This window comes from Ranitomeya imitator, chromosome 2 (assembly GCF_032444005.1).
Source record: "Ranitomeya imitator isolate aRanImi1 chromosome 2, aRanImi1.pri, whole genome shotgun sequence".
NCBI classification, from domain to species: domain Eukaryota; kingdom Metazoa; phylum Chordata; class Amphibia; order Anura; family Dendrobatidae; genus Ranitomeya; species Ranitomeya imitator.
The window spans coordinates 221,024,892-221,044,272 of NC_091283.1; the positions used below are offsets into that span (position 1 = coordinate 221,024,892).

General features: G+C 46.7%; 1 protein-coding gene across 1 annotated transcript in view; it reads left to right on the forward strand.

Moving 5' to 3' along the window:
• Nucleotides 1-19,381, forward strand: part of BTK (Bruton tyrosine kinase) — a 367,194-nt gene that overhangs the window by 265,946 nt on the left and 81,867 nt on the right. The window contains exon 8 of the mRNA XM_069748626.1: nucleotides 18,183-18,373. Coding sequence (XP_069604727.1) covers nucleotides 18,183-18,373 — 191 coding nt within the window. The remainder of the gene's footprint in view (nucleotides 1-18,182; nucleotides 18,374-19,381) is intronic.

A 19,381-nucleotide genomic window follows, 5' to 3' on the forward strand; every position in this document is an offset into this window, starting at 1 on the left:
TTAACGCTCTTGAACATGGAGTTCACTAGAGCTTCACAGGTTGCCACTGGAATCCTCTTCCCTTCTCCATGACAAGATCACAGAGCTGGTGGATGTTGGAGACCTTGTGCTCCTCCACTTTCCATTTGAGGACCCCCCAGAAGCTCAATAGGGTTTTGGTCTGGTTACATGCTTGGCCATTATAGCACCTTTACCCTCACTTTCTTTAGCAAGGCAGTGGTTGTTTTGGAGGTGTGTTTGGGGTCATTAACATGTTGGTATACTGCCCTGAGGCCCAATTTCTGAAGGGAGAGGATCATGCACTGCTTCAGTATGTCATAGCAAATGTTGGCATTCATGGTTCCCTTGATGAACAGTAGCTCCCCACAGCCGGCAGCTCTCATGCAAACCATGACACTCCCAACACCATGTTTGTCCGTAGGCAAGTCACACTTGGCTTTGTGTTCCTCACCTGGTTGCCTCCATACATGTTTGACACAACTTGAACCAAATAAGTTTATCTTGGTCTCATCAGAACACAAGACATGGTTCCAGTAATCCATGTCCTTAGTCTGCTTGTCATCAGCTAAGAGTTTGCGGGGTTTTTTGCATCATCTTTAGAAAAGGCGTCCTTCTGGGAAAAAGGCCATGCAGACCAATTTGATGACGTGTGCGACTTATGGGCACTGACAGGCCGACCCCTCCCGATGTAACCTCTGCAGCAATGCATATGGTCTAAGCACTGACAGGTGGACCCCCCACCCCTGTAAACTCTGCAGCAATATGTATGGTCTGAGCACTGACAGGCGGACCCCCCACCCCTGTAAACTCTGCAGCAATGCATATGGTCTAAGCATTGACAGGCAGACCTCCATCCCTGTAACCTCTGCAGCAATGTGTATGGTCTAAGCACTGACAGGTAGACCCCCCCACCCCTGTAACCTCTACAGCAATGCGTATGGTCTAAGCACTGAAAAGGCAGACCCCCCACCCCTGTAACCTCTGCAGCAATGCGTATGATCTAAGCACTGACAGGCGGACCTCACACCCCTGTAACATCTGCAGCAATGCGTATGGTCTAAGCACTGACAGGCGGACCTCACACCCCTGTAACATCTGCAGCAATGCGTATGGTCTAAGCACTGACAGGCAGACCCCCACCCTCGTAACCTCTGCAGCAATGCGTATGGTCTAAGCACTGAAAAGGCGGACCCCCCACCCCTGTAACCTCTGCAGCAATGCGTATGGTGTAAGCACTGAAAGGCGGACCTCACACTCCTCTAACATCTGCAGCAATGCATATGGTCTAAGCACTGACAGGCAGACCCCCCCACCCCTGTAACCTCTGCAGAAATGTGTATGGTCTGAGCACTGACAGGCGGACCCCCAACCCCTGTAACCTCTGCAGCAATGCATATGGTCTAAGTATTGACAGGCGGACCTCACACCCCTGTAACCTCTGCAGCACTGTGTATGGTCTAAGCACTGACAGGAGGACCTCACACCCCTGTAAACTCTGCAGCAACATGCATGGTCTAAGCACTGACAGGCGGACCTTACACTCCTGTATCCTCTGCAGCAATGTGTATGGTCTAAGCACTTACAGGCAGACCTCACATTCCTGTAACCTCTGCAGCAATGCGTATGGTCTAAGCACTGACAGGCGCCCCCCACCCCTGTAACCTCTGCAGCAATGCATATGGTTTAAGCACTGACAGGTGGAACTCACGCCCCTGTAACCTCTGCAGCACTGTGTATGGTCTAAGCACTGACAGGAGGACCTCACACCCCTGTAAACTCTGCAGAAATATGCATGGTCTAAGCACTGACAGGTGGACCTCACATTCCTGTAACCTCTGCAGCAATGCGTATGGTCTAAGCACTGACAGGCGGGCCTCACACCCCTGTAAACTCTGCAGCAATATGTATGGTCTAAGCACTGACAGGTGGACCTCACATTCCTGTAACCTCTGCAGCAATGTGTATGGTCTAAGCACTGTCAGGTGGACCTCACATTCCTGTAACCTCTGCAGCAATGCGTATGGTCTAAGCACTGACAGGCGCCCCCCCCACCCCTGTAACCTCTGCAGCAATGCATATGGTTTAAGCACTGACAGGTGGAACTCACGCCCCTGTAACCTCTGCAGCAATGCGTATGGTCTAAGCACTGACAGGCGGATCTCACACCCCTGTAACCTCTGCAGCAATGCTGGCAGCAATCATATGCCTATTTTGAAAAGACAACCTCTGAATATGACGCGAAGCACATGCATTCAACTTCTGTGGTCGTGCATGGTGAGGCCGGTTCTGAGTGGCACCCATCTTGTTAAACCGCTGTATGGCCTTGCACACCCTGTGCATCTCAGTTTCAGGGTGATAGCCTAGGCCATGTTTATGTAGAGTAACAATTCTTTTTATCAGATCTTCATAGAGTTTTTTGCCAAAGGCAGCCACGTTGAACTTCCAGTGACGAGTATGAGAGAGTGTGAGAGCAATAGTGCCAAATTTAAGACATTTACACCTGGGAAAGCTTGCAAAAATCGACAGTGTATCAAATGCTTATTTTCCCCACTGTATATGGCTACAATAAAATAAATACACAGAAAAAAAAACATTATCAGTGTCAATTCTACTTAATGAATATTAATTAAGTGTAATTGTGGCCCCCCTGGAATCCGGTTGCCACAGTGGTATTGCCTGCCTCTCGGGGAGGGTGAAGCCATGCCTGGAAGCGAGAGGGAGTCCTCTTGGCAGGAAACACTTGCATACAACACTTTCCTGACTCCAGGCCAGAAGGGGGAGCTCTAAACCCGGTTTCAGGGTAGCTTCCTTATAAGTTCTGGCTTGGAGGAGGAGTTAGAGGTCAGTCTGTGTGAGACAGTGAAGGGAGAGGAAGCAAGTGGAAGAGAAACTGGGAGTGGAGCTGCGATGAGCTCACCCCCAGGATTGAGCACAGAAAACCGGACACCGGGGTCCGAGGATGTGAGGGAGCTGTATGCCCCACAGCTGAAACCAGAGGGCAGGAGATTGTAGGTCTCCTGGCTACAACTGGCATCCGAAGGTACAGCAGCAGATTAGAGCCTGGAGTCACCAAGAGGAAGAGACACCTGTAAAAAGGCTCAAGCTGCCTGCCATGCGGGTAGCGTTCCACCTGAGGGACAGATTGAGAGAGGGACTTGAGGAAAGCTAATTCATCAATAACCCAGAATTCAGCGCAGAAAGGGAGGCTTCCAACCCCACCTGGCTAGGGGGATTCTGAACCGCTTCCAGGCTGCCCAGATTTCAAAGATCATATGTAACCTGTGCCCCAGACTGTGCTGGCAATTAAAAGGTAAAGAGACTGCAAACCCTGTGTCCTCCAATTATTTCCTGCACCCCAACATCTACAACCCCTCATAGACTGTCCTGTTAGCCCTGGGGCCTCCGCTCCACCTGTGGGGAGCAAAACCATCTAAGCTGCATCACCATTGGCCCCAGCGGATCCCTTTAAGCAGCGTCTGCCATCCCTGGCCGAGTACCACAGGTGGTGTCACAAACATTAGACTTTATTTTCCCACTACACTTGACTCCCCCTTTAATTGGACGCCCAGGGCCACGGACCGGGTCACCGCCACCGTGACCACCCCTTTAAGTACCACCGGACCTGGTACCAAGTATCCCATGGCCCTGTGGGGCACTCCAATCTTGGTGTCAGAAACAGGATGGACCGACCTGAAAAATCGGGTCCTGTGCTCCATGGACTTTGCTGAATTGTTTGTTTGCCGCCATTGTTGTGCCACGTGGCGTGTAAAGAACGGAGAACATGTGCTGTCATGGGTGGAGCCCAAGAAACAGCACAAGGGCTGGACCCACCCACTGTGAGGACTTAAATGAAAAAGGAACTTGTCCATCAGGAGGAAGGATCCACATCCTGGTATGGCTGGCTGGAAAGAAGGACCGCCCATGGAAGAAAGAGCACAGGAAAGCATGCAGCAAGCGTGGCTGAACGCTACCCGGTGCACACGATGGCGGGCGGCAGTGAAGCTGGAGCATACCGAAAGAGAAGCAGACTTCCCCGATCAGCAGGATGAAACCCCGGACCAGCTGACAGCTGTGGATCCAGAGCTCCTCGGTGCTGAAATGGAGACGCTGGCACAACAACTCCTACTGTCGCAGATGGCAGCGGTGACCGCGTGGAAGGAGGCACTGCTGAAAAGTATGGCAGTGCTTACAAAAGTCCTGGAGCCAGCGCCCTCGACCCCAGCAGAGCCGGAGGAGGAGACCGGCATCGGGAAAGCAGGTATACATGCTGCCCCGGTAGCGGAGGAGACCCTGGTGGGACCTTTAAGATCCCCACCGATCCTAGTGCCCAGCCAGGTAGTGAAAGATGTAACCTGGGACCGGATGGCAGACCTGGGGGTGCCCTGAAAGAACCGATGGTACCCAAACCCTTGTCCCTGGGGGCATGCAGGAAAGGGGAGGAAATCCACTGTAGACACCCAGAGACTGACTTAATGGGGTTCCTGGAGGAGGCCCAAGCAGGAGCCAGCCATGTGGAAGTGATTAATGAGAAGATTTTTGCCGGTAACAGATATTAAAACTGGAGGCAGAAAGGGGTGAGCACAGAGTTCAGTGGGAGGCCATGGAACAGCATAATATGCAGGCTAAAGCCCAGACCCCAGATACTGGATTGAAACCATTTGAGTCACCTGTTGTGACATTTACAGAAAGCTATTCCCAACCAGGAGGTTGCAGACCTGAGAATCTGCCCTGGAAGAGGCAATAAATAAATAAGTGAATAAATGTGAATTAACAGGGAGCTGTATGCCCGACAGCTGAAACCGGAGGGCAGGAGATTGCAGGTCTCCTGGCCTCAACTGACACCCAAAGGCACAGCAGATTACAGTAGAGGCCAGAGTCACCACGAGAGAGGGACACCTGTAAAAAGGCTCGAGCTGCCTGCCATGTGGGTAGTGTTCCACCAGAGGGACAGATTGAGAGAGGGACTTGAGGAAAGCTAATGCTTCAAGAATCCAGAACTCAGCGCAGAAAGGAAGGCTTACAACCCCACCTGGCTAGGGGGATTCCGAACCGCTTCCAGGCTGCCCGGATTTCAAAGATCACCTGTAACATGTGCCCCAGACTGCACTGGCATTTAAAAGGTAAAGAGACTGCAATCCCTGTGTCCTCCAATTATTTCCTGTACCGCAACATCTACAACCCCTCATAGACTGTCCTGGTAGCCTGCTCCACCTGTGGGGAGCAAAACCATCTAAGCTGCATCACAATCGGCCCCAGCGGATCCCTTTTAAATAGCGTCCGCCATCCCAGGCTAAGTACCACAGGTGGCGTCACGAACATTAGACTTTATTTTCCCACTACACTTGATTCCCCCTTTAATTGGATGACCAGGGCCACAGACCGGGTCACCACCGCCGTGATCACCGCTTTAAGTACCGCCGGACCGGTACCGAGTATCTCACGGCCCTGTGGGGCGTTCCATAATTATATTAGATAATTAAAAAATTAATTAACTACCGTATATACTCGAGTATATTGAGCCCATTTTTTTAAGCTGAAATTGCCCCTCTTGCCTTATACTCGAGTCATAACCAGGGGTCAGCAGGGGAGGGGGAGCAGCAGCTGTGTAATAATACCCACCTGCTCCTGGTGCGGTCCCTGGTTCCCTGTTATGATTAGGTGGCCTTGGAGCAGCATGAGAACTTTCACTGGAGAAAGTGGCCACTATACTGACCGCAAACCTGAACTTAACACAGCAAATAGAAGTAGCCGTGGAGTGTACCCACCTAGACACCTCGTCACAGCCGGAGGACTAAATAGCCCTAAAGATGGAAATAGGAATACTATCTTGCCTCAGAGAAAATCCCCAAAGGATAGACAGCCCCCCACAAATATTGGCGGTGAGTCGGAGAGGAAAAAACATACACAGGCAAAAAAACAGGATTTAGCACAGGAGGCCACTCTAGCTAGATAGGACAGGATAGGACAGAGTTCTGTGCGGTCAGTGTTAAAAAACCCTTCAAAAAGTCCACAGCAGAATATACTAAAAAACTTCCTACATTTAACTAAAGATGTAGGAGCGTATATCTGCAACTCCAGTGAATCCTACAAACAGAGCACGTATAAACTGAAACAAGCACACAGCAGTGTGCCACAGATACAAAAACAAAACACTTATCTTTGCTGAATTTGGCAGCCAGCAGGAGAAGCCAGAAAGAGATCCAATACTTCACAAAAAACATTGACAACTGGCAAGGGCCAAAGGATCCTGCACACCTAAATATCCCAGTCAGAATTGTAATCATCCAATACACCTGGCCAGGACTGCGAGTCAGAGACAACTGCACTCCCACCAACAACCACTGGAGGGAACCCAAGAGCAGAATTCACAACAGTACCCCCCCCCCCTTGAGGAGGGGTCACCGAACCCTCACCAGGGCCCCCAGGACGATCAGGACGAGCCAGATGAAAGGCACGGACCAAATCAGCAGCATGGACATCAGAGGCAAAAACCCAAGAATTATCCTCCTGGCCATAACCTTTCCATTTGACCAGGTACTGAAGTTCCGCCTCGAAAAACGGGAATCCAAAATCTTCTCAACAGCATATTCCAACTCCCCATCAACCAACACAGGGGCCGGAGGATCAACAGAGGGAACAACGGGCTCCACATATTTCCGCAATAAAGATCTATGGAAGACATTATGGATAGCAAAAGAGGCCGGAAGCGCCAGACGAAAAGACACCGGATTAATAATCTCAGAAATCCTATAAGGACCAATAAACCGAGGCTTAAACTTAGGAGAAGAAACCTTCATAGGAACATGACGGGAAGACAACCAAACCAGATCCCCAACCCGAAGCCGGGAACCAACACACCGACGACGGTTAGCAAAACGCTGAGCCTCCTCCTGAGACAACACCAAATTGTCCACCACATGAGCCCAAATCTGTTGCAACCTGTCAACCACAGAATCCACACCAGAACAGTCAGAAGGCTCAATCTGCCCAGAAGAAAAATGAGGATGAAAACCAAAATTACAAAAGAAAGGGGAAACCAAAGTAGCAAAACTAGCCCGATTATTAAGGGCAAACTCGGCCAATGGCAAAAAAGCCACCCAATCATCCTGATCAGCAGACACAAAGCATCTCAAATAAGTCTCCAAAGTCTGATTTGTTCGCTCGGTCTGGCCATTTGTCTGAGGATGAAATGCAGAAGAAAAAGACAAATCAATGCCCAGCTTGGCACAAAAGGTCCGCCAAAACCTAGAAACAAACTGGGAACCTCTGTCGGACACAATATTCTCTGGAATACCATGCAAACGGACCACATGCTGAAAAAACAATGGAACCAAATCAGAAGAAGAAGGCAATTTAGGCAAAGGCACCAAAAGAACCATCTTAGAGAATCGGTCACAAACCACCCAGATAACCGACATCCTCTGGGAAACAGGAAGATCGGAAATAAAATCCATAGAAATATGCATCCAGGGCCTCTCAGGTACTGGCAATGGCAAAAGCAACCCACTAGCACGGGAACAACAAGGCTTGGCCCGCGCATAAGTCCCACAGGACTGCACAAAAGAACGCACATCACGCGACAAAGAAGGCCACCAAAAGGACCTACCAACCAAGTCTCTGGTACCAAAAATTCCAGGATGACCAGCCAACACGGAACAGTGAACCTCAGAATCAATCTACTAGTCCATCTGTCAGGAACAAACAGTTTCCCCACAGGACAACGGTCAGGTTTGTTAGCCTGAAATTCGTGAAGAACCCGTCGTAAATCAGGAGAAATGGCAGAAAGGACCACCCCTTATTTCAGAATACCGGCCGGTTCCAAGACCTCAGGAGAATCAGGCAAAAAACTCCTAGAGAGGGCATCAGCCTTAATATTCTTAGAACCCGGAAGGTACGAGACCACGAAATCAAAACGAGAAAAAAACAAGGACCATCGAGCCTGTCTAGGATTCAACCGTTTGGCAGACTCGAGGTAAATCAGATTCTTATGATCGGTCAAGACCACAATACGGTGCTTAGCTCCCTCAAGCCAATGTCACCACTCCTCAAACGCCCACTTCATAGCCAACAACTCCCGATTGCCGACATCATAATTGCGTTCAGTAAGCGAAAACTTACGGGAAAAGAAGGCACACGGTTTCATTAAGGAACCAACAGGATCCCTCTGAGACAAAACAGCCCCTGCCCCAATCTCAGAAGCGTCAACTTCAACCTGAAACGGAAGAGAAACATCCGGTTGACGCAACACAGGAGCAGAAGTAAAACGACGTTTAAGTTCCTGAAAGGCAGAGACAGCCGCAGGGGACCAATTCGCCACATCAGCGCCCTTCTTCGTCAAATCAGTCAAGGGTTTAACCACGCTGGAAAAATTAGCAATGAAACGGCGATTAAAATTAGCAAAACCCAAAAATTTCTGAAGGCTCTTCATGGATGTGGGCTGAATCCAATCATGAATGGCCTGAACCTTAACAGGATCCATCTCTATAGACGAGGGAGAAAAAATAAAGCCTAAAAAGGAAACCTTCTGCACCCCAAAAAGACACTTAGACCCTTTCACAAACAAGGCATTGTCACGAAGGATCTGAAATGCCATCCTGACCTGCTGCACATGAGACTCCCAATCATCGGAAAAAATCAAAATATCGTCCAAATATACAATCAAGAATTTATCAAGATAATCCCGGAAGATATCATGCATGAAGGACTGAAAAACAGATGGAGCATTAGAGAGTCCGAATGGCATCACAAGGTTTTCAAAATGGCCTTCGGGCGTATTAAACGCAGTTTTTCATTCATCACCCTGCTTAATACGAACAAGATTATAAGCCCCCCGAAGGTCAATCTTAGTAAACCAACTAGCTCCCTTAATCCTAGCAAACAAATTGGAAAGCAAAGGTAAAGGAAATTGAAACTTGACCGTGATCTTATTCAAGAGGCGATAATCAATACAGGGTCTTAAGGAACCATCTTTTTTAGCAACAAAAAAGAACCCCGCTCCCAAAGGTGAAGAAGATGGCCGAATATGCCCTTTCTCCAAAGACTCCTTAATATAGCTCCGCATGGCAGCATGTTCAGGTGCAGACGGGTTGAAAAGTCGGCCCTTAGGAAACTTACAGCCTGGAATCAAGTCAATAGCACAATCGCAGTCCCTGTGCGGTGGAAGGAAACTGGACTTGGGCTCATCGAATACATCCTGAAAATCAGACAAAAACTCCGAAATTTCAGAAGAGGGAGAAGGGGCGATAGATGTCATGATCCCAATGGCAGGGGATCACAAAAGGACAAGCACAAAAAAAACAGAACAAGCTCTAGGGTGATGGAAACTGAGCTGACCGCGATCCTGAACCTAATTCACAACACTAGCAGTAGCCGGGGAACGTACCTACGATGATTCTAGACGTCTCGCGCCAGCCGAAGGACTAGCTTCCCCTATTAGAAGAAACAAAGACCTCTCTTGCCTCCAGAGAAACACCCCACAGAAATAGCAGCCCCCCACATGTAATGACGGTGAAATGAGAGGAAAGCACATACGTAGTAATGAAAACAGATTCAGCAAAATGAGGCCAGCTAAAACTAGATAGCAGAGGATACAAAAGTGAACTGCGCGGTCAGCGAAAAACCCTACAAAAAACCATCCTGAAATTACCTGAACTCATGTGCCAACTCATGGAACATGAGGAGTAATATCAGCCCACTAGAGCAACCAGCAACAGGAATCACATAACTGCAAGCTGGACTAAAACAAAAATAAAGCAAAACGTGGAACAGGAAAATCAAAAACTTAGCTTGTCCTGAAGATTACTGAAGCGGAAAGCAGAGGTAACAAGACACACTGATTACATTGATCGCCGGCGAGGAAATGACAAGAAAGCCAGGTTAAATAGGAAACTCCCATATCCTGATAGAACAGGTGGACACCAGAGACCGCAGAGAACACAAGTCACCCAGTACCATCTGTAACCACCAGAGGGAGCCCAAAAACAGAATCCACAACAGTACCCCCCCCTTGAGGAGGGGTCACCGAACCCTCACGAGAACCACCAGGGCGACCAGGATGAGCCCTATGAAATGCACGGACCAAATCAGCAGCATGAACATCAGAGGCAACCACCCAAGAATTATCCTCCTGACCATAACCCTTCCACTTGACCAAATACTGAAGTTTCCGTCTGGAAACACGAGAATCCAAGATCTTCTCCACAACATACTCCAATTCTCCCTCCACCAGCACCGGAGCAGGAGGCTCAAGCGAAGGAACAACAGGTACCTCATACTTCCGCAACAACGACCGATGGAACACATTATGAATAGCAAACGATGCCGGGAGATCCAAACGAAACGACACAGGGTTAAGAATTTCCAAGATCCTATAGGGACCGATGAACCGAGGCTTGAACTTAGGAGAAGAGACCTTCATAGGAACAAAACGAGAAGACAACCACACCAAGTCCCCAACACGAAGTCGAGGACCCACGCGGCGACGGCGATTAGCAAACTGCTGAGCCCTCTCCTGGGACAACTTCAAATTGTCCACCACATGACTCCAAATCTGATGCAACCTATCCACCACCATGTCCACTCCAGGACAATCAGAAGGCTCCACCTGACCAGAGGAAAAACGAGGATGAAACCCCGAATTACAAAAGAAAGGAGAAACCAAGGTGGCAGAACTAGCCCGATTATTAAGGGCAAATTCGGCAAGCGGCAAAAAGGTAACCCAGTCATCTTGATCAGCAGAAACAAAACACCTTAAATAAGTTTCCAAGGTCTGATTAGTTCGTTCCGTCTGGCCATTCGTCTGAGGATGGAATGCAGACGAAAAGGACAAATCAATGCCCATCTTAGCACAGAACGTCCGCCAAAATCTAGACACAAACTGGGATCCCCTGTCAGAAACAATGTTCTCCGGAATCCCATGCAAACGAACCACGTTCTGAAAAAACAGAGGGACCAACTCAGAGGAGGAAGGTAACTTAGGCAAGGGTACCAGATGAGCCATCTTAGAAAAGCGGTCACACACAACCCAGATGACGGACATTTTTTGAGAGACAGGGAGATCCGAAATAAAGTCCATGGAAATGTGCGTCCAAGGCCTCTTCGGGATAGGCAAAGGTGACAACAATCCACTGGCCCGAGAACAGCAAGGCTTAGCCCGAGCGCAAACTTCACAAGACTGCACAAAAGAACGCACATCCCTCGACAAGGAAGGCCACCAAAAAGACCTGGCCACCAAGTCTCTAGTACCAAATATTCCAGGATGACCTGCCAACGCAGAAGAATGGACCTCAGAGATGACTCTACTGGTCCAATTATCCGGAACAAACAGTCTTTCAGGCGGACAACGATCAGGTTTATCCGCCTGAAACTCCTGCAAAGCACGTCGCAAGTCTGGGAAGACAGCCGACAAAATCACCCCATCCCTAAGGATACCAGTGGGCTCAGAATTTCCAGGGGAATCAGGCACAAAACTCCTAGAAAGAGCATCCGCCTTCACATTCTTTGAACCTGGCAGGTATGAAACCACAAAATCGAAACGGGAGAAAAACAGTGACCAACGAGCCTGTCTAGGATTCAGACGCTTGGCAGACTCAAGGTAAATCAGATTTTTGTGATCAGTCAAGACCACCAAACGATGTCTAGCACCCTCAAGCCAATGACGCCACTCCTCAAATGCCCACTTCATGGCCAAAAGCTCCCGATTACCAACATCATAATTCCGCTCAGTGGGCGAAAACTTTCTAAAAAAGAACGCACATGGCTTCATCACCGAGCAATCGGAGCTTCTCTGTGACAAAACCGCCCCCGCTCCAATCTCAGAAGCATCAACCTCAACCTGAAAAGGAAGCGAAACATCTGGCTGACGCAACACAGGAGCAGAAGAAAACCGGCACTTAAGTTCCTGAAAGGCCTCCACAGCCGCAGGAGACCAATCAGCAACATCAGCACCCTTCTTAGTCAGATCCGTCAAAGGCTTAACAACACTAGAAAAATTAGTTATGAAACGACGATAGAAATTAGCAAAGCCCAAGAACTTCTGTAGACTCTTAAGAGATGTAGGCTGCGTCCAGTCACAAATAGCTTGAACCTTGACGGGATCCATCTCAATAGTAGAAGGGGAAAAAATATACCCCAAAAAAGAAATCTTCTGGACTCCAAAGAGACACTTTGAACCTTTTACAAACAAAGAATTGGCCCGCAGGACCTGAAACACCTTCCTGACCTGCTGAACATGGGACTCCCAGTCATCAGAAAAAACCAAAACATCATCCAAATACACAATCATAAATTTATCCAGATATTCACGGAAAATATCGTGCATAAAGGACTGGAAGACAGAAGGAGCATTAGAAAGTCCAAAAGGCATCACCAAATACTCAAAATGGCCCTCAGGCGTATTAAATGCGGTTTTCCACTCATCACCCTGCTTAATCCGCACAAGATTATACGCACCCCGAAGATCAATCTTAGTGAACCATTTAGCCCCCTTAATGCGAGCGAACAAATCAGTCAACAATGGCAAAGGATACTGATATTTGACCGTAATCTTATTCAAAAGACGGTAATCTATACAAGGCCTCAAGGAACCATCTTTTTTGGCCACGAAAAAAAAACCTGCTCCCAAAGGAGACGAAGATGGACGGATATGTCCCTTTTCCAAGGACTCCTTAACATAATCCCGCATAGCAGTATGCTCTGGCACTGACAGATTGAACAAACGACCTTTAGGAAATTTACTGCCAGGAATCAAATCTATAGCACAATCGCAATCCCTGTGAGGAGGAAGCAAATTGAGCTTAGGCTCCTCAAAAACATCCCGATAATCAGACAAAAATACAGGAACCTCAGAAGGAGTAGATGAAGCGATAGAAATCGGAGGTGCATCATCATGAACCCCCTGACATCCCCAGCTTAACACAGACATCATTTTCCAGTCCAAGACTGGGTTATGAGTTTGTAACCATGGCAGACCAAGCACTAAGACATCATGTAAATTATACAGTACCAGGAAGCGAATCACCTCCTGATGAACGGGAGTCATACGCATGGTCACGTGTGTCCAGTACTGAGGTTTATTCATAGCCAAAGGTGTAGAGTCAATTCCTTTCAAAGGAATAGGGACTTCCAGAGGCTCCAGACTAAACCCACAGCGGTTGGCAAATGACCAATCCATAAGACTCAGGGCAGCGCCTGAATCCACATAGGCATCGACGTAAATGGCTGATAATGAACAAATCAGAGTCACAGACAGAATGAACTTAGACTGTAAAGTACTAATGGCAACAGACTTATCAACCTTTTTTGTGCGTTTAGAGCATGCTGATATAACATGAGCTGAATCACCACAATAAAAACACAACCCATTTTTCCGCCTATAGTTTTGCCGTTAACTTCTGGACTGAATTCTATCACATTGCATTGTCTCAGGTGCCTGTTCAGAAGACACCGCCAAATGGTGCACAGGTTTGCGCTCCCGTAAACGCCGATCAATCTGAATAGCCATAGTCATAGACTCATTCAGACCTGTAGGCGCAGGGAACCCCACCATAACATCTTTAATGGCCTCAGAAAGGCCATCTCTGAATCTTGCAGCCAGGGCGCACTCATTCCACTGAGTAAGCACCGACCATTTCCGAAATTTCTGACAATATAATTCTGCTTCATCTTGCCCCTGAGAGAGAGCCAATAAAGCTTTTTCAGCCTGAATCTCTAGGTTAGGTTCCTCATAGAGCAAACCCAATGCCAGAAAAAACGCATCCACATTGAGCAACGCAGGATCCCCTGGTGCCAATGCAAATGCCGAATTCTGAGGGTCACCCCGCAGGAAAGAAATTACAATCTTGACTTGCTGAGCAGGGTCTCCAGAGGAGCGAGATTTCAAAGAAAGAAACAACTTGCAATTGTTCCTAAAATTCAGAAAACTAGATCTATCTCCAGAAAAAAACTCTGGGATAGGAATTCTAGGTTCAGACATAGGAGCATGTACAACAAAATCTTGTATATTTTGAACCTTAGCAGCAAGATTATTCAGGCTGGAAGCCAAACTCTGGACGTCCATGATAAACAGCTGAGGTCAGAGCCATTCAAGGATTAAGGGGAGGTAAGACGTAGCAAACTCTGAGGGAAGGAAAAAAAAAAAAAACTTCCTCAGACTACTTTTCCTCCTACTTCAGCCAATATGATTACCACTTTTCTGGCCGGCGATACTGTCATGATCCCAATGGCAGGGGATCACAAAAGGACAAGCACAAAAAAAACAGAACAAGCTCTAGGGTGATGGAAACTGAGCTGACCGCGATCCTGAACCTAATTCACAACACTAGCAGTAGCCGGGGAACGTACCTACGATGATTCTAGACGTCTCGCGCCAGCCGAAGGACTAGCTTCCCCTATTAGAAGAAACAAAGACCTCTCTTGCCTCCAGAGAAACACCCCACAGAAATAGCAGCCCCCCACATGTAATGACGGTGAAATGAGAGGAAAGCACATACGTAGTAATGAAAACAGATTCAGCAAAATGAGGCCCGCTAAAACTAGATAGCAGAGGATACAAAAGTGAACTGCGCGGTCAGCGAAAAACCCTACAAAAAACCATCCTGAAATTACCTGAACTCATGTGCCAACTCATGGAACATGAGGAGTAATATCAGCCCACTAGAGCAACCAGCAACAAGGAATCACATAACTGCAAGCTGGACTAAAACAAAAATAAAGCAAAACGTGGAACAGGAAAATCAAAAACTTAGCTTGTCCTGAAGATTACTGAAGCGGAAAGCAGAGGTAACAAGACACACTGATTACATTGATCGCCGGCGAGGAAATGACAAGAAAGCCAGGTTAAATAGGAAACTCCCATATCCTGATAGAACAGGTGGACACCAGAGACCGCAGAGAACACAAGTCACCCAGTACCATCTGTAACCACCAGAGGGAGCCCAAAAACAGAATCCACAACAGATAGACATCAGAGGAACATCATTATGAACCCCCTGACAACTCCAACTAGTCACAGACATGGACTTCCAATCCAAAACAGGATTATGTACCTGTAACCAGGGAAAACCCAGCACGATAGCATCATGCAAATTATGCAACACCAGAAATCGACAATCTTCCTGATGGGCTGGCGCCATGTGCATGGTCACCTGTGTCCAAAACTGGGGCTTATTTTTAGCCAAGGGTGTAGCATCAATGCCCCTTAAAGGAATAGGGTTCTGCAAAGGCTGCAAGGGAAAACCACAACGCCTAGCAAAGTCCATTAAGTTCAAGGCAGCGCCTGAATCCACAAACGCCATGACAGAAAATGATGACAATAAACAGATCAAGGACACAGATAACAGAAATTTAGGTTGTACAGTACTGATGGTAACTGAACTGGTGATCCTCTTTGTCCGCTTAGGGCAGACGGAAATGACATGGGAAGCGTCGCCACAATAATAACACAACCTATTGAGATGTCTGAAACTTTGTCGTTCTGTTTTAGACAGAATCCTATCACACTGCATAGGCTCAGAAATTTGCTCTGAGGATAACGCCATAGTGCGCACAGTTCTGCGCTCCCGCAAGCGTCGGTCAATCTGAATGGCCAGCGACATAGAATCACTCAGATTGGAGGGTGTGGGAAACCCCACCATAACATCTTTAACGGATTCAGAAAGACCCTTTCTGAAAATTGCCACCAAAGCATCATTATTCCATTTAGTCAATACAGACCATTTTCTGAATTTCTGACAATACAATTCAGCCGCCTCTTGCCCCTGAGACAGGGCCAACAAGGTCTTCTCAGCTTGATCCACCGAATTAGGTTCATCATACAGTAATCCTAACGCCTGAAAGAAGGAGTCTACATTAAGCAAAGCAGGATCCCCATATTCCAGGGAAAATGCCCAATCCTGTGGATCACCACGCAGCAGGGAGATGATGATTTTAACCCGTTGAATGGAATCACCAGAGGATCGAGGTCTCAAAGCAAAAAACAGTTTACAGTTGTTTTTAAAACTCAACACTTATCTTTGCTGAATTTGGCAGCCAGCAGGAGAAGCCAGAAAGAGATCCAATACTTCACAAAGAACATTGACAACTGGCAAGGGTCAAAGGATCCTGCACACCTAAATATCCCAGTCAGAATTGTAATCATCCGATACACCTGGCCAGGACTGCGAGTCAGAGACAACTGCATTCCCACCAACAACTACTGGAGGGAACCCAAGAGCAGAATTCACAACAGTTCCCCCGGCGCCGCAGCTTCTTCCTGTAGTGAGCGGTCACATGGTATTGCTCATTACAGTAGTGAATATGGACCCCACTCCACTGTGGAGTCGCATATTCATTACTGTAATGAGCGGTACCATGTGACCGCTCACTACAGGAAGAAGCTGCAGCGCCGGGGGAACCAGGGACCGCACCAGGAGCAGGTGAGTATAATGCAGTGCGTGATATTCACCTGCTCCTCGTTCCACCGCCGCCGCCAGCCGCCGCGTGTTCCCCATCCTCTGCACTGATGCTCAGGTCAGAGGGCGCAGTGACGCGATTAGTGTGCGCCCTCTGCCTGATCATCAGTGCAGAGGATGGAAGACACAGGGACGCCCGGCAGCAGTGGAACGAGGAGCAGGTGAATATAACAAGTGCTGGGGGCCTGAGAGGTGAGTATGTGATTTTTTTTATATTGCAGCAACAGCATTTGGGGCAAATGACTGTATGGAGCATCTTATGGGGCCATAAGCAACGCTTGTGGAGCATTATACGGGGCAAATGACTGTATAGAGCATCTTATGGGGCCCATCATGATCTGTATGGAGCATTATATGGGGCTCCTGATTCAATATGGATATTCAAAAATACTTAACCTACTGATGTCTCAATTAATTTTACTTTTATTGGTATCTATTTGTATTTTTGACATTTACCGGAAGCTTCTGTGTTTTCCACCCTAGGCTTATACTCGAGTCATTAAGTTTTCCCAGATTTTTGTGTCAAAATTAGGGGTCTCGGCTTATACTCCGGTCGGCTTATACTCGAGTATATACGCTATATGTAACATGTATACATAAAATGAAATAAAAATAATAAATATAGATTCTATTTATTATAATAAAGTGCAAGTGCAAACCAATTAAGACTGATAAAAATAGTAAACACTGATGGGTCAAATAGGATATGTTGAACATATAAGCATAAAACATACAACAGATAAATAAAAACCTTTAGTGCGGACCTGGGGTCATATTGAACGATGGCTTCCTGCACCCCCACCACGCACCCCAATACACATTTCCCGAATTGCTTCCTCAAGGAGTGGTAATGACAAATGGTAAACCTGAGCTGGTTTCAAAGTCATGCAGGCAACAAGGTTTCTATTCAGCGAACTCAGGAAGAAAATTACAACTTTATTTAAAAACTAATTGAAAACCATGTTGGAAAAATAGGGATGGAGAGAGGGTGACAACATCACATGAGGATATGATGCGTTTCGAACTGCGTGAATTCTTAATTGTGATAGCCATGCGATTTTTTTCGCTCTCTTTCCCTCTTCATGTTTCCTTTCCATTTTTTCAACGTGGTTTTTCATATTTTTTTAGTACATTTGTAAATTTATTCCTGGGATTGCTGGATGGATGTCTTGTTATCATCACTATTTTACAGAAATTTTAGTCCTGAAAAGAGCAGCTCAGTTCCCAGGGATGCTTCAGTAATGCCTTTTCTGCCCATTGGGTCAAAAACTAAGGGAGGTCCTCCTAGAAATTCTGGCTCTTGGGACCATATTCTTTGGTTTCTTGTTACAGTGCACTGAATCCTCTTCCACAAGAGTATTTACAATTTCCCATTTTTAGGTACAGGAAAAACAGTTTTTTTTTCCTTTCGTCCAAGCGAAGGAACATCTGATCCTGAACTGATCAAGTCTACATGTGGTCTTCGATGTTCATAGTAGACCTGATTGCTCTTCGTACGGATTCCTTTTCTTATACAGTCATCAGAAGCTGATATCTCGCCCTCTGAAATCACCTAAAATATCTAACTAAAATATGACTTTACAGAATCTCTATGGCTGTTAATTGTGGCAGGCTTTCCATACTTTTTGAAGTCAAATTGTAAATGTTATAATATAGAACTCCAGAATAAAAAATGTGCTGATTTTTTTTATGATTACGAGTAAGCTAAAATATTTGATTTCTCTTTACCCACAGGTAAAATCTGTGAAGCCACTGCCACCAGCACCAACAAATGTTACTTCTCCGGTAGGACCACGGAAAGTGGTAGCAATGTATGATTTCAGTCCAATCAGTTCTCAGGATTTACAGTTGCAAAAAGGAGAAGAGTATCTGTTACTAGAGGAAGGCGGTGGACAGCCTTGGTTAAGAGCAAGAGATAAAAATGGGTAAAACAATGTTTTTGTAATTTTTTATTCTTTGTGATTAGGGTCAGAAAATATTCTTGATATGGTAGAAAGGGCAAAAAAAATAGAGAAGGTTTTAATTAAAAAAAAATTGAGAATTAAATAAAAAGAAAGTTCGAAGAAAAATGGGAACAAACAGTAGACATAATGAAAAATCATGTATACGATAAATAACATAATAAAAAGGTAAAAGCATCATATTCTAATTATATAATTTTTAAGGTGAGTAAAAGACTTTCGAGCTTTTGTCAGGATCCTACTTTCAGGAGTGCACTGCTACCACTTTTCTGCTTGCTAAGTGGCAGTGCCCTCCTGATGACTGACAGTTCGGCCTACCGGCATGCCTGAGTCTCTTCCTAATTATGCTTTCTCCGATGCTGCCATCACAGGCATCTGGGGTACAGAACCTGACAAGATCCAAAAATCCGACTAGCTTCAGAGCAGCATGGCAAGCTGTATCGCTGCATGCTCATTGCCTAGTAAACCAGCAACCTGTGATAGTCTGCAGAGGTGGTCGGTAACCTTGGCAATGAGATGTAAACTATAGAATCAGACCATAGAAAAAGAGCATATCACGTATGTATCAATATACATTAATTGGAATCATTATAAGGATACAGGAGGAGGCTGAGAGAGCTGAAAGGCAGTTGGGGTTGGAGATGAAAAAGACAAAGAAGCCATGTTTGTAAAGTAGTTGTTCCATTATGTGTAGATCTGTAATAACGGGTGACAAAGGAGGCAGTGGGGAATTAGTACAGTATACAAGGAGACAGGCTAAAATGTCTTAGATGCCTCATAAATGGCACCTCGAGGAAGTCCAGATTGGGCGTTGTGTGACTTATGATGCTTGGGAGTCTTCTTCAGGTGTGGAATCCTTTCACGAGTTTCTGCTTTACGAGATTCGATTGCGAGATTGAAATGTGTTGCTAACTGAAAAGTTGGCATGTCGACCTCACTGGGGTTAAGAATGGTGATTTATCTTGGCTGGTT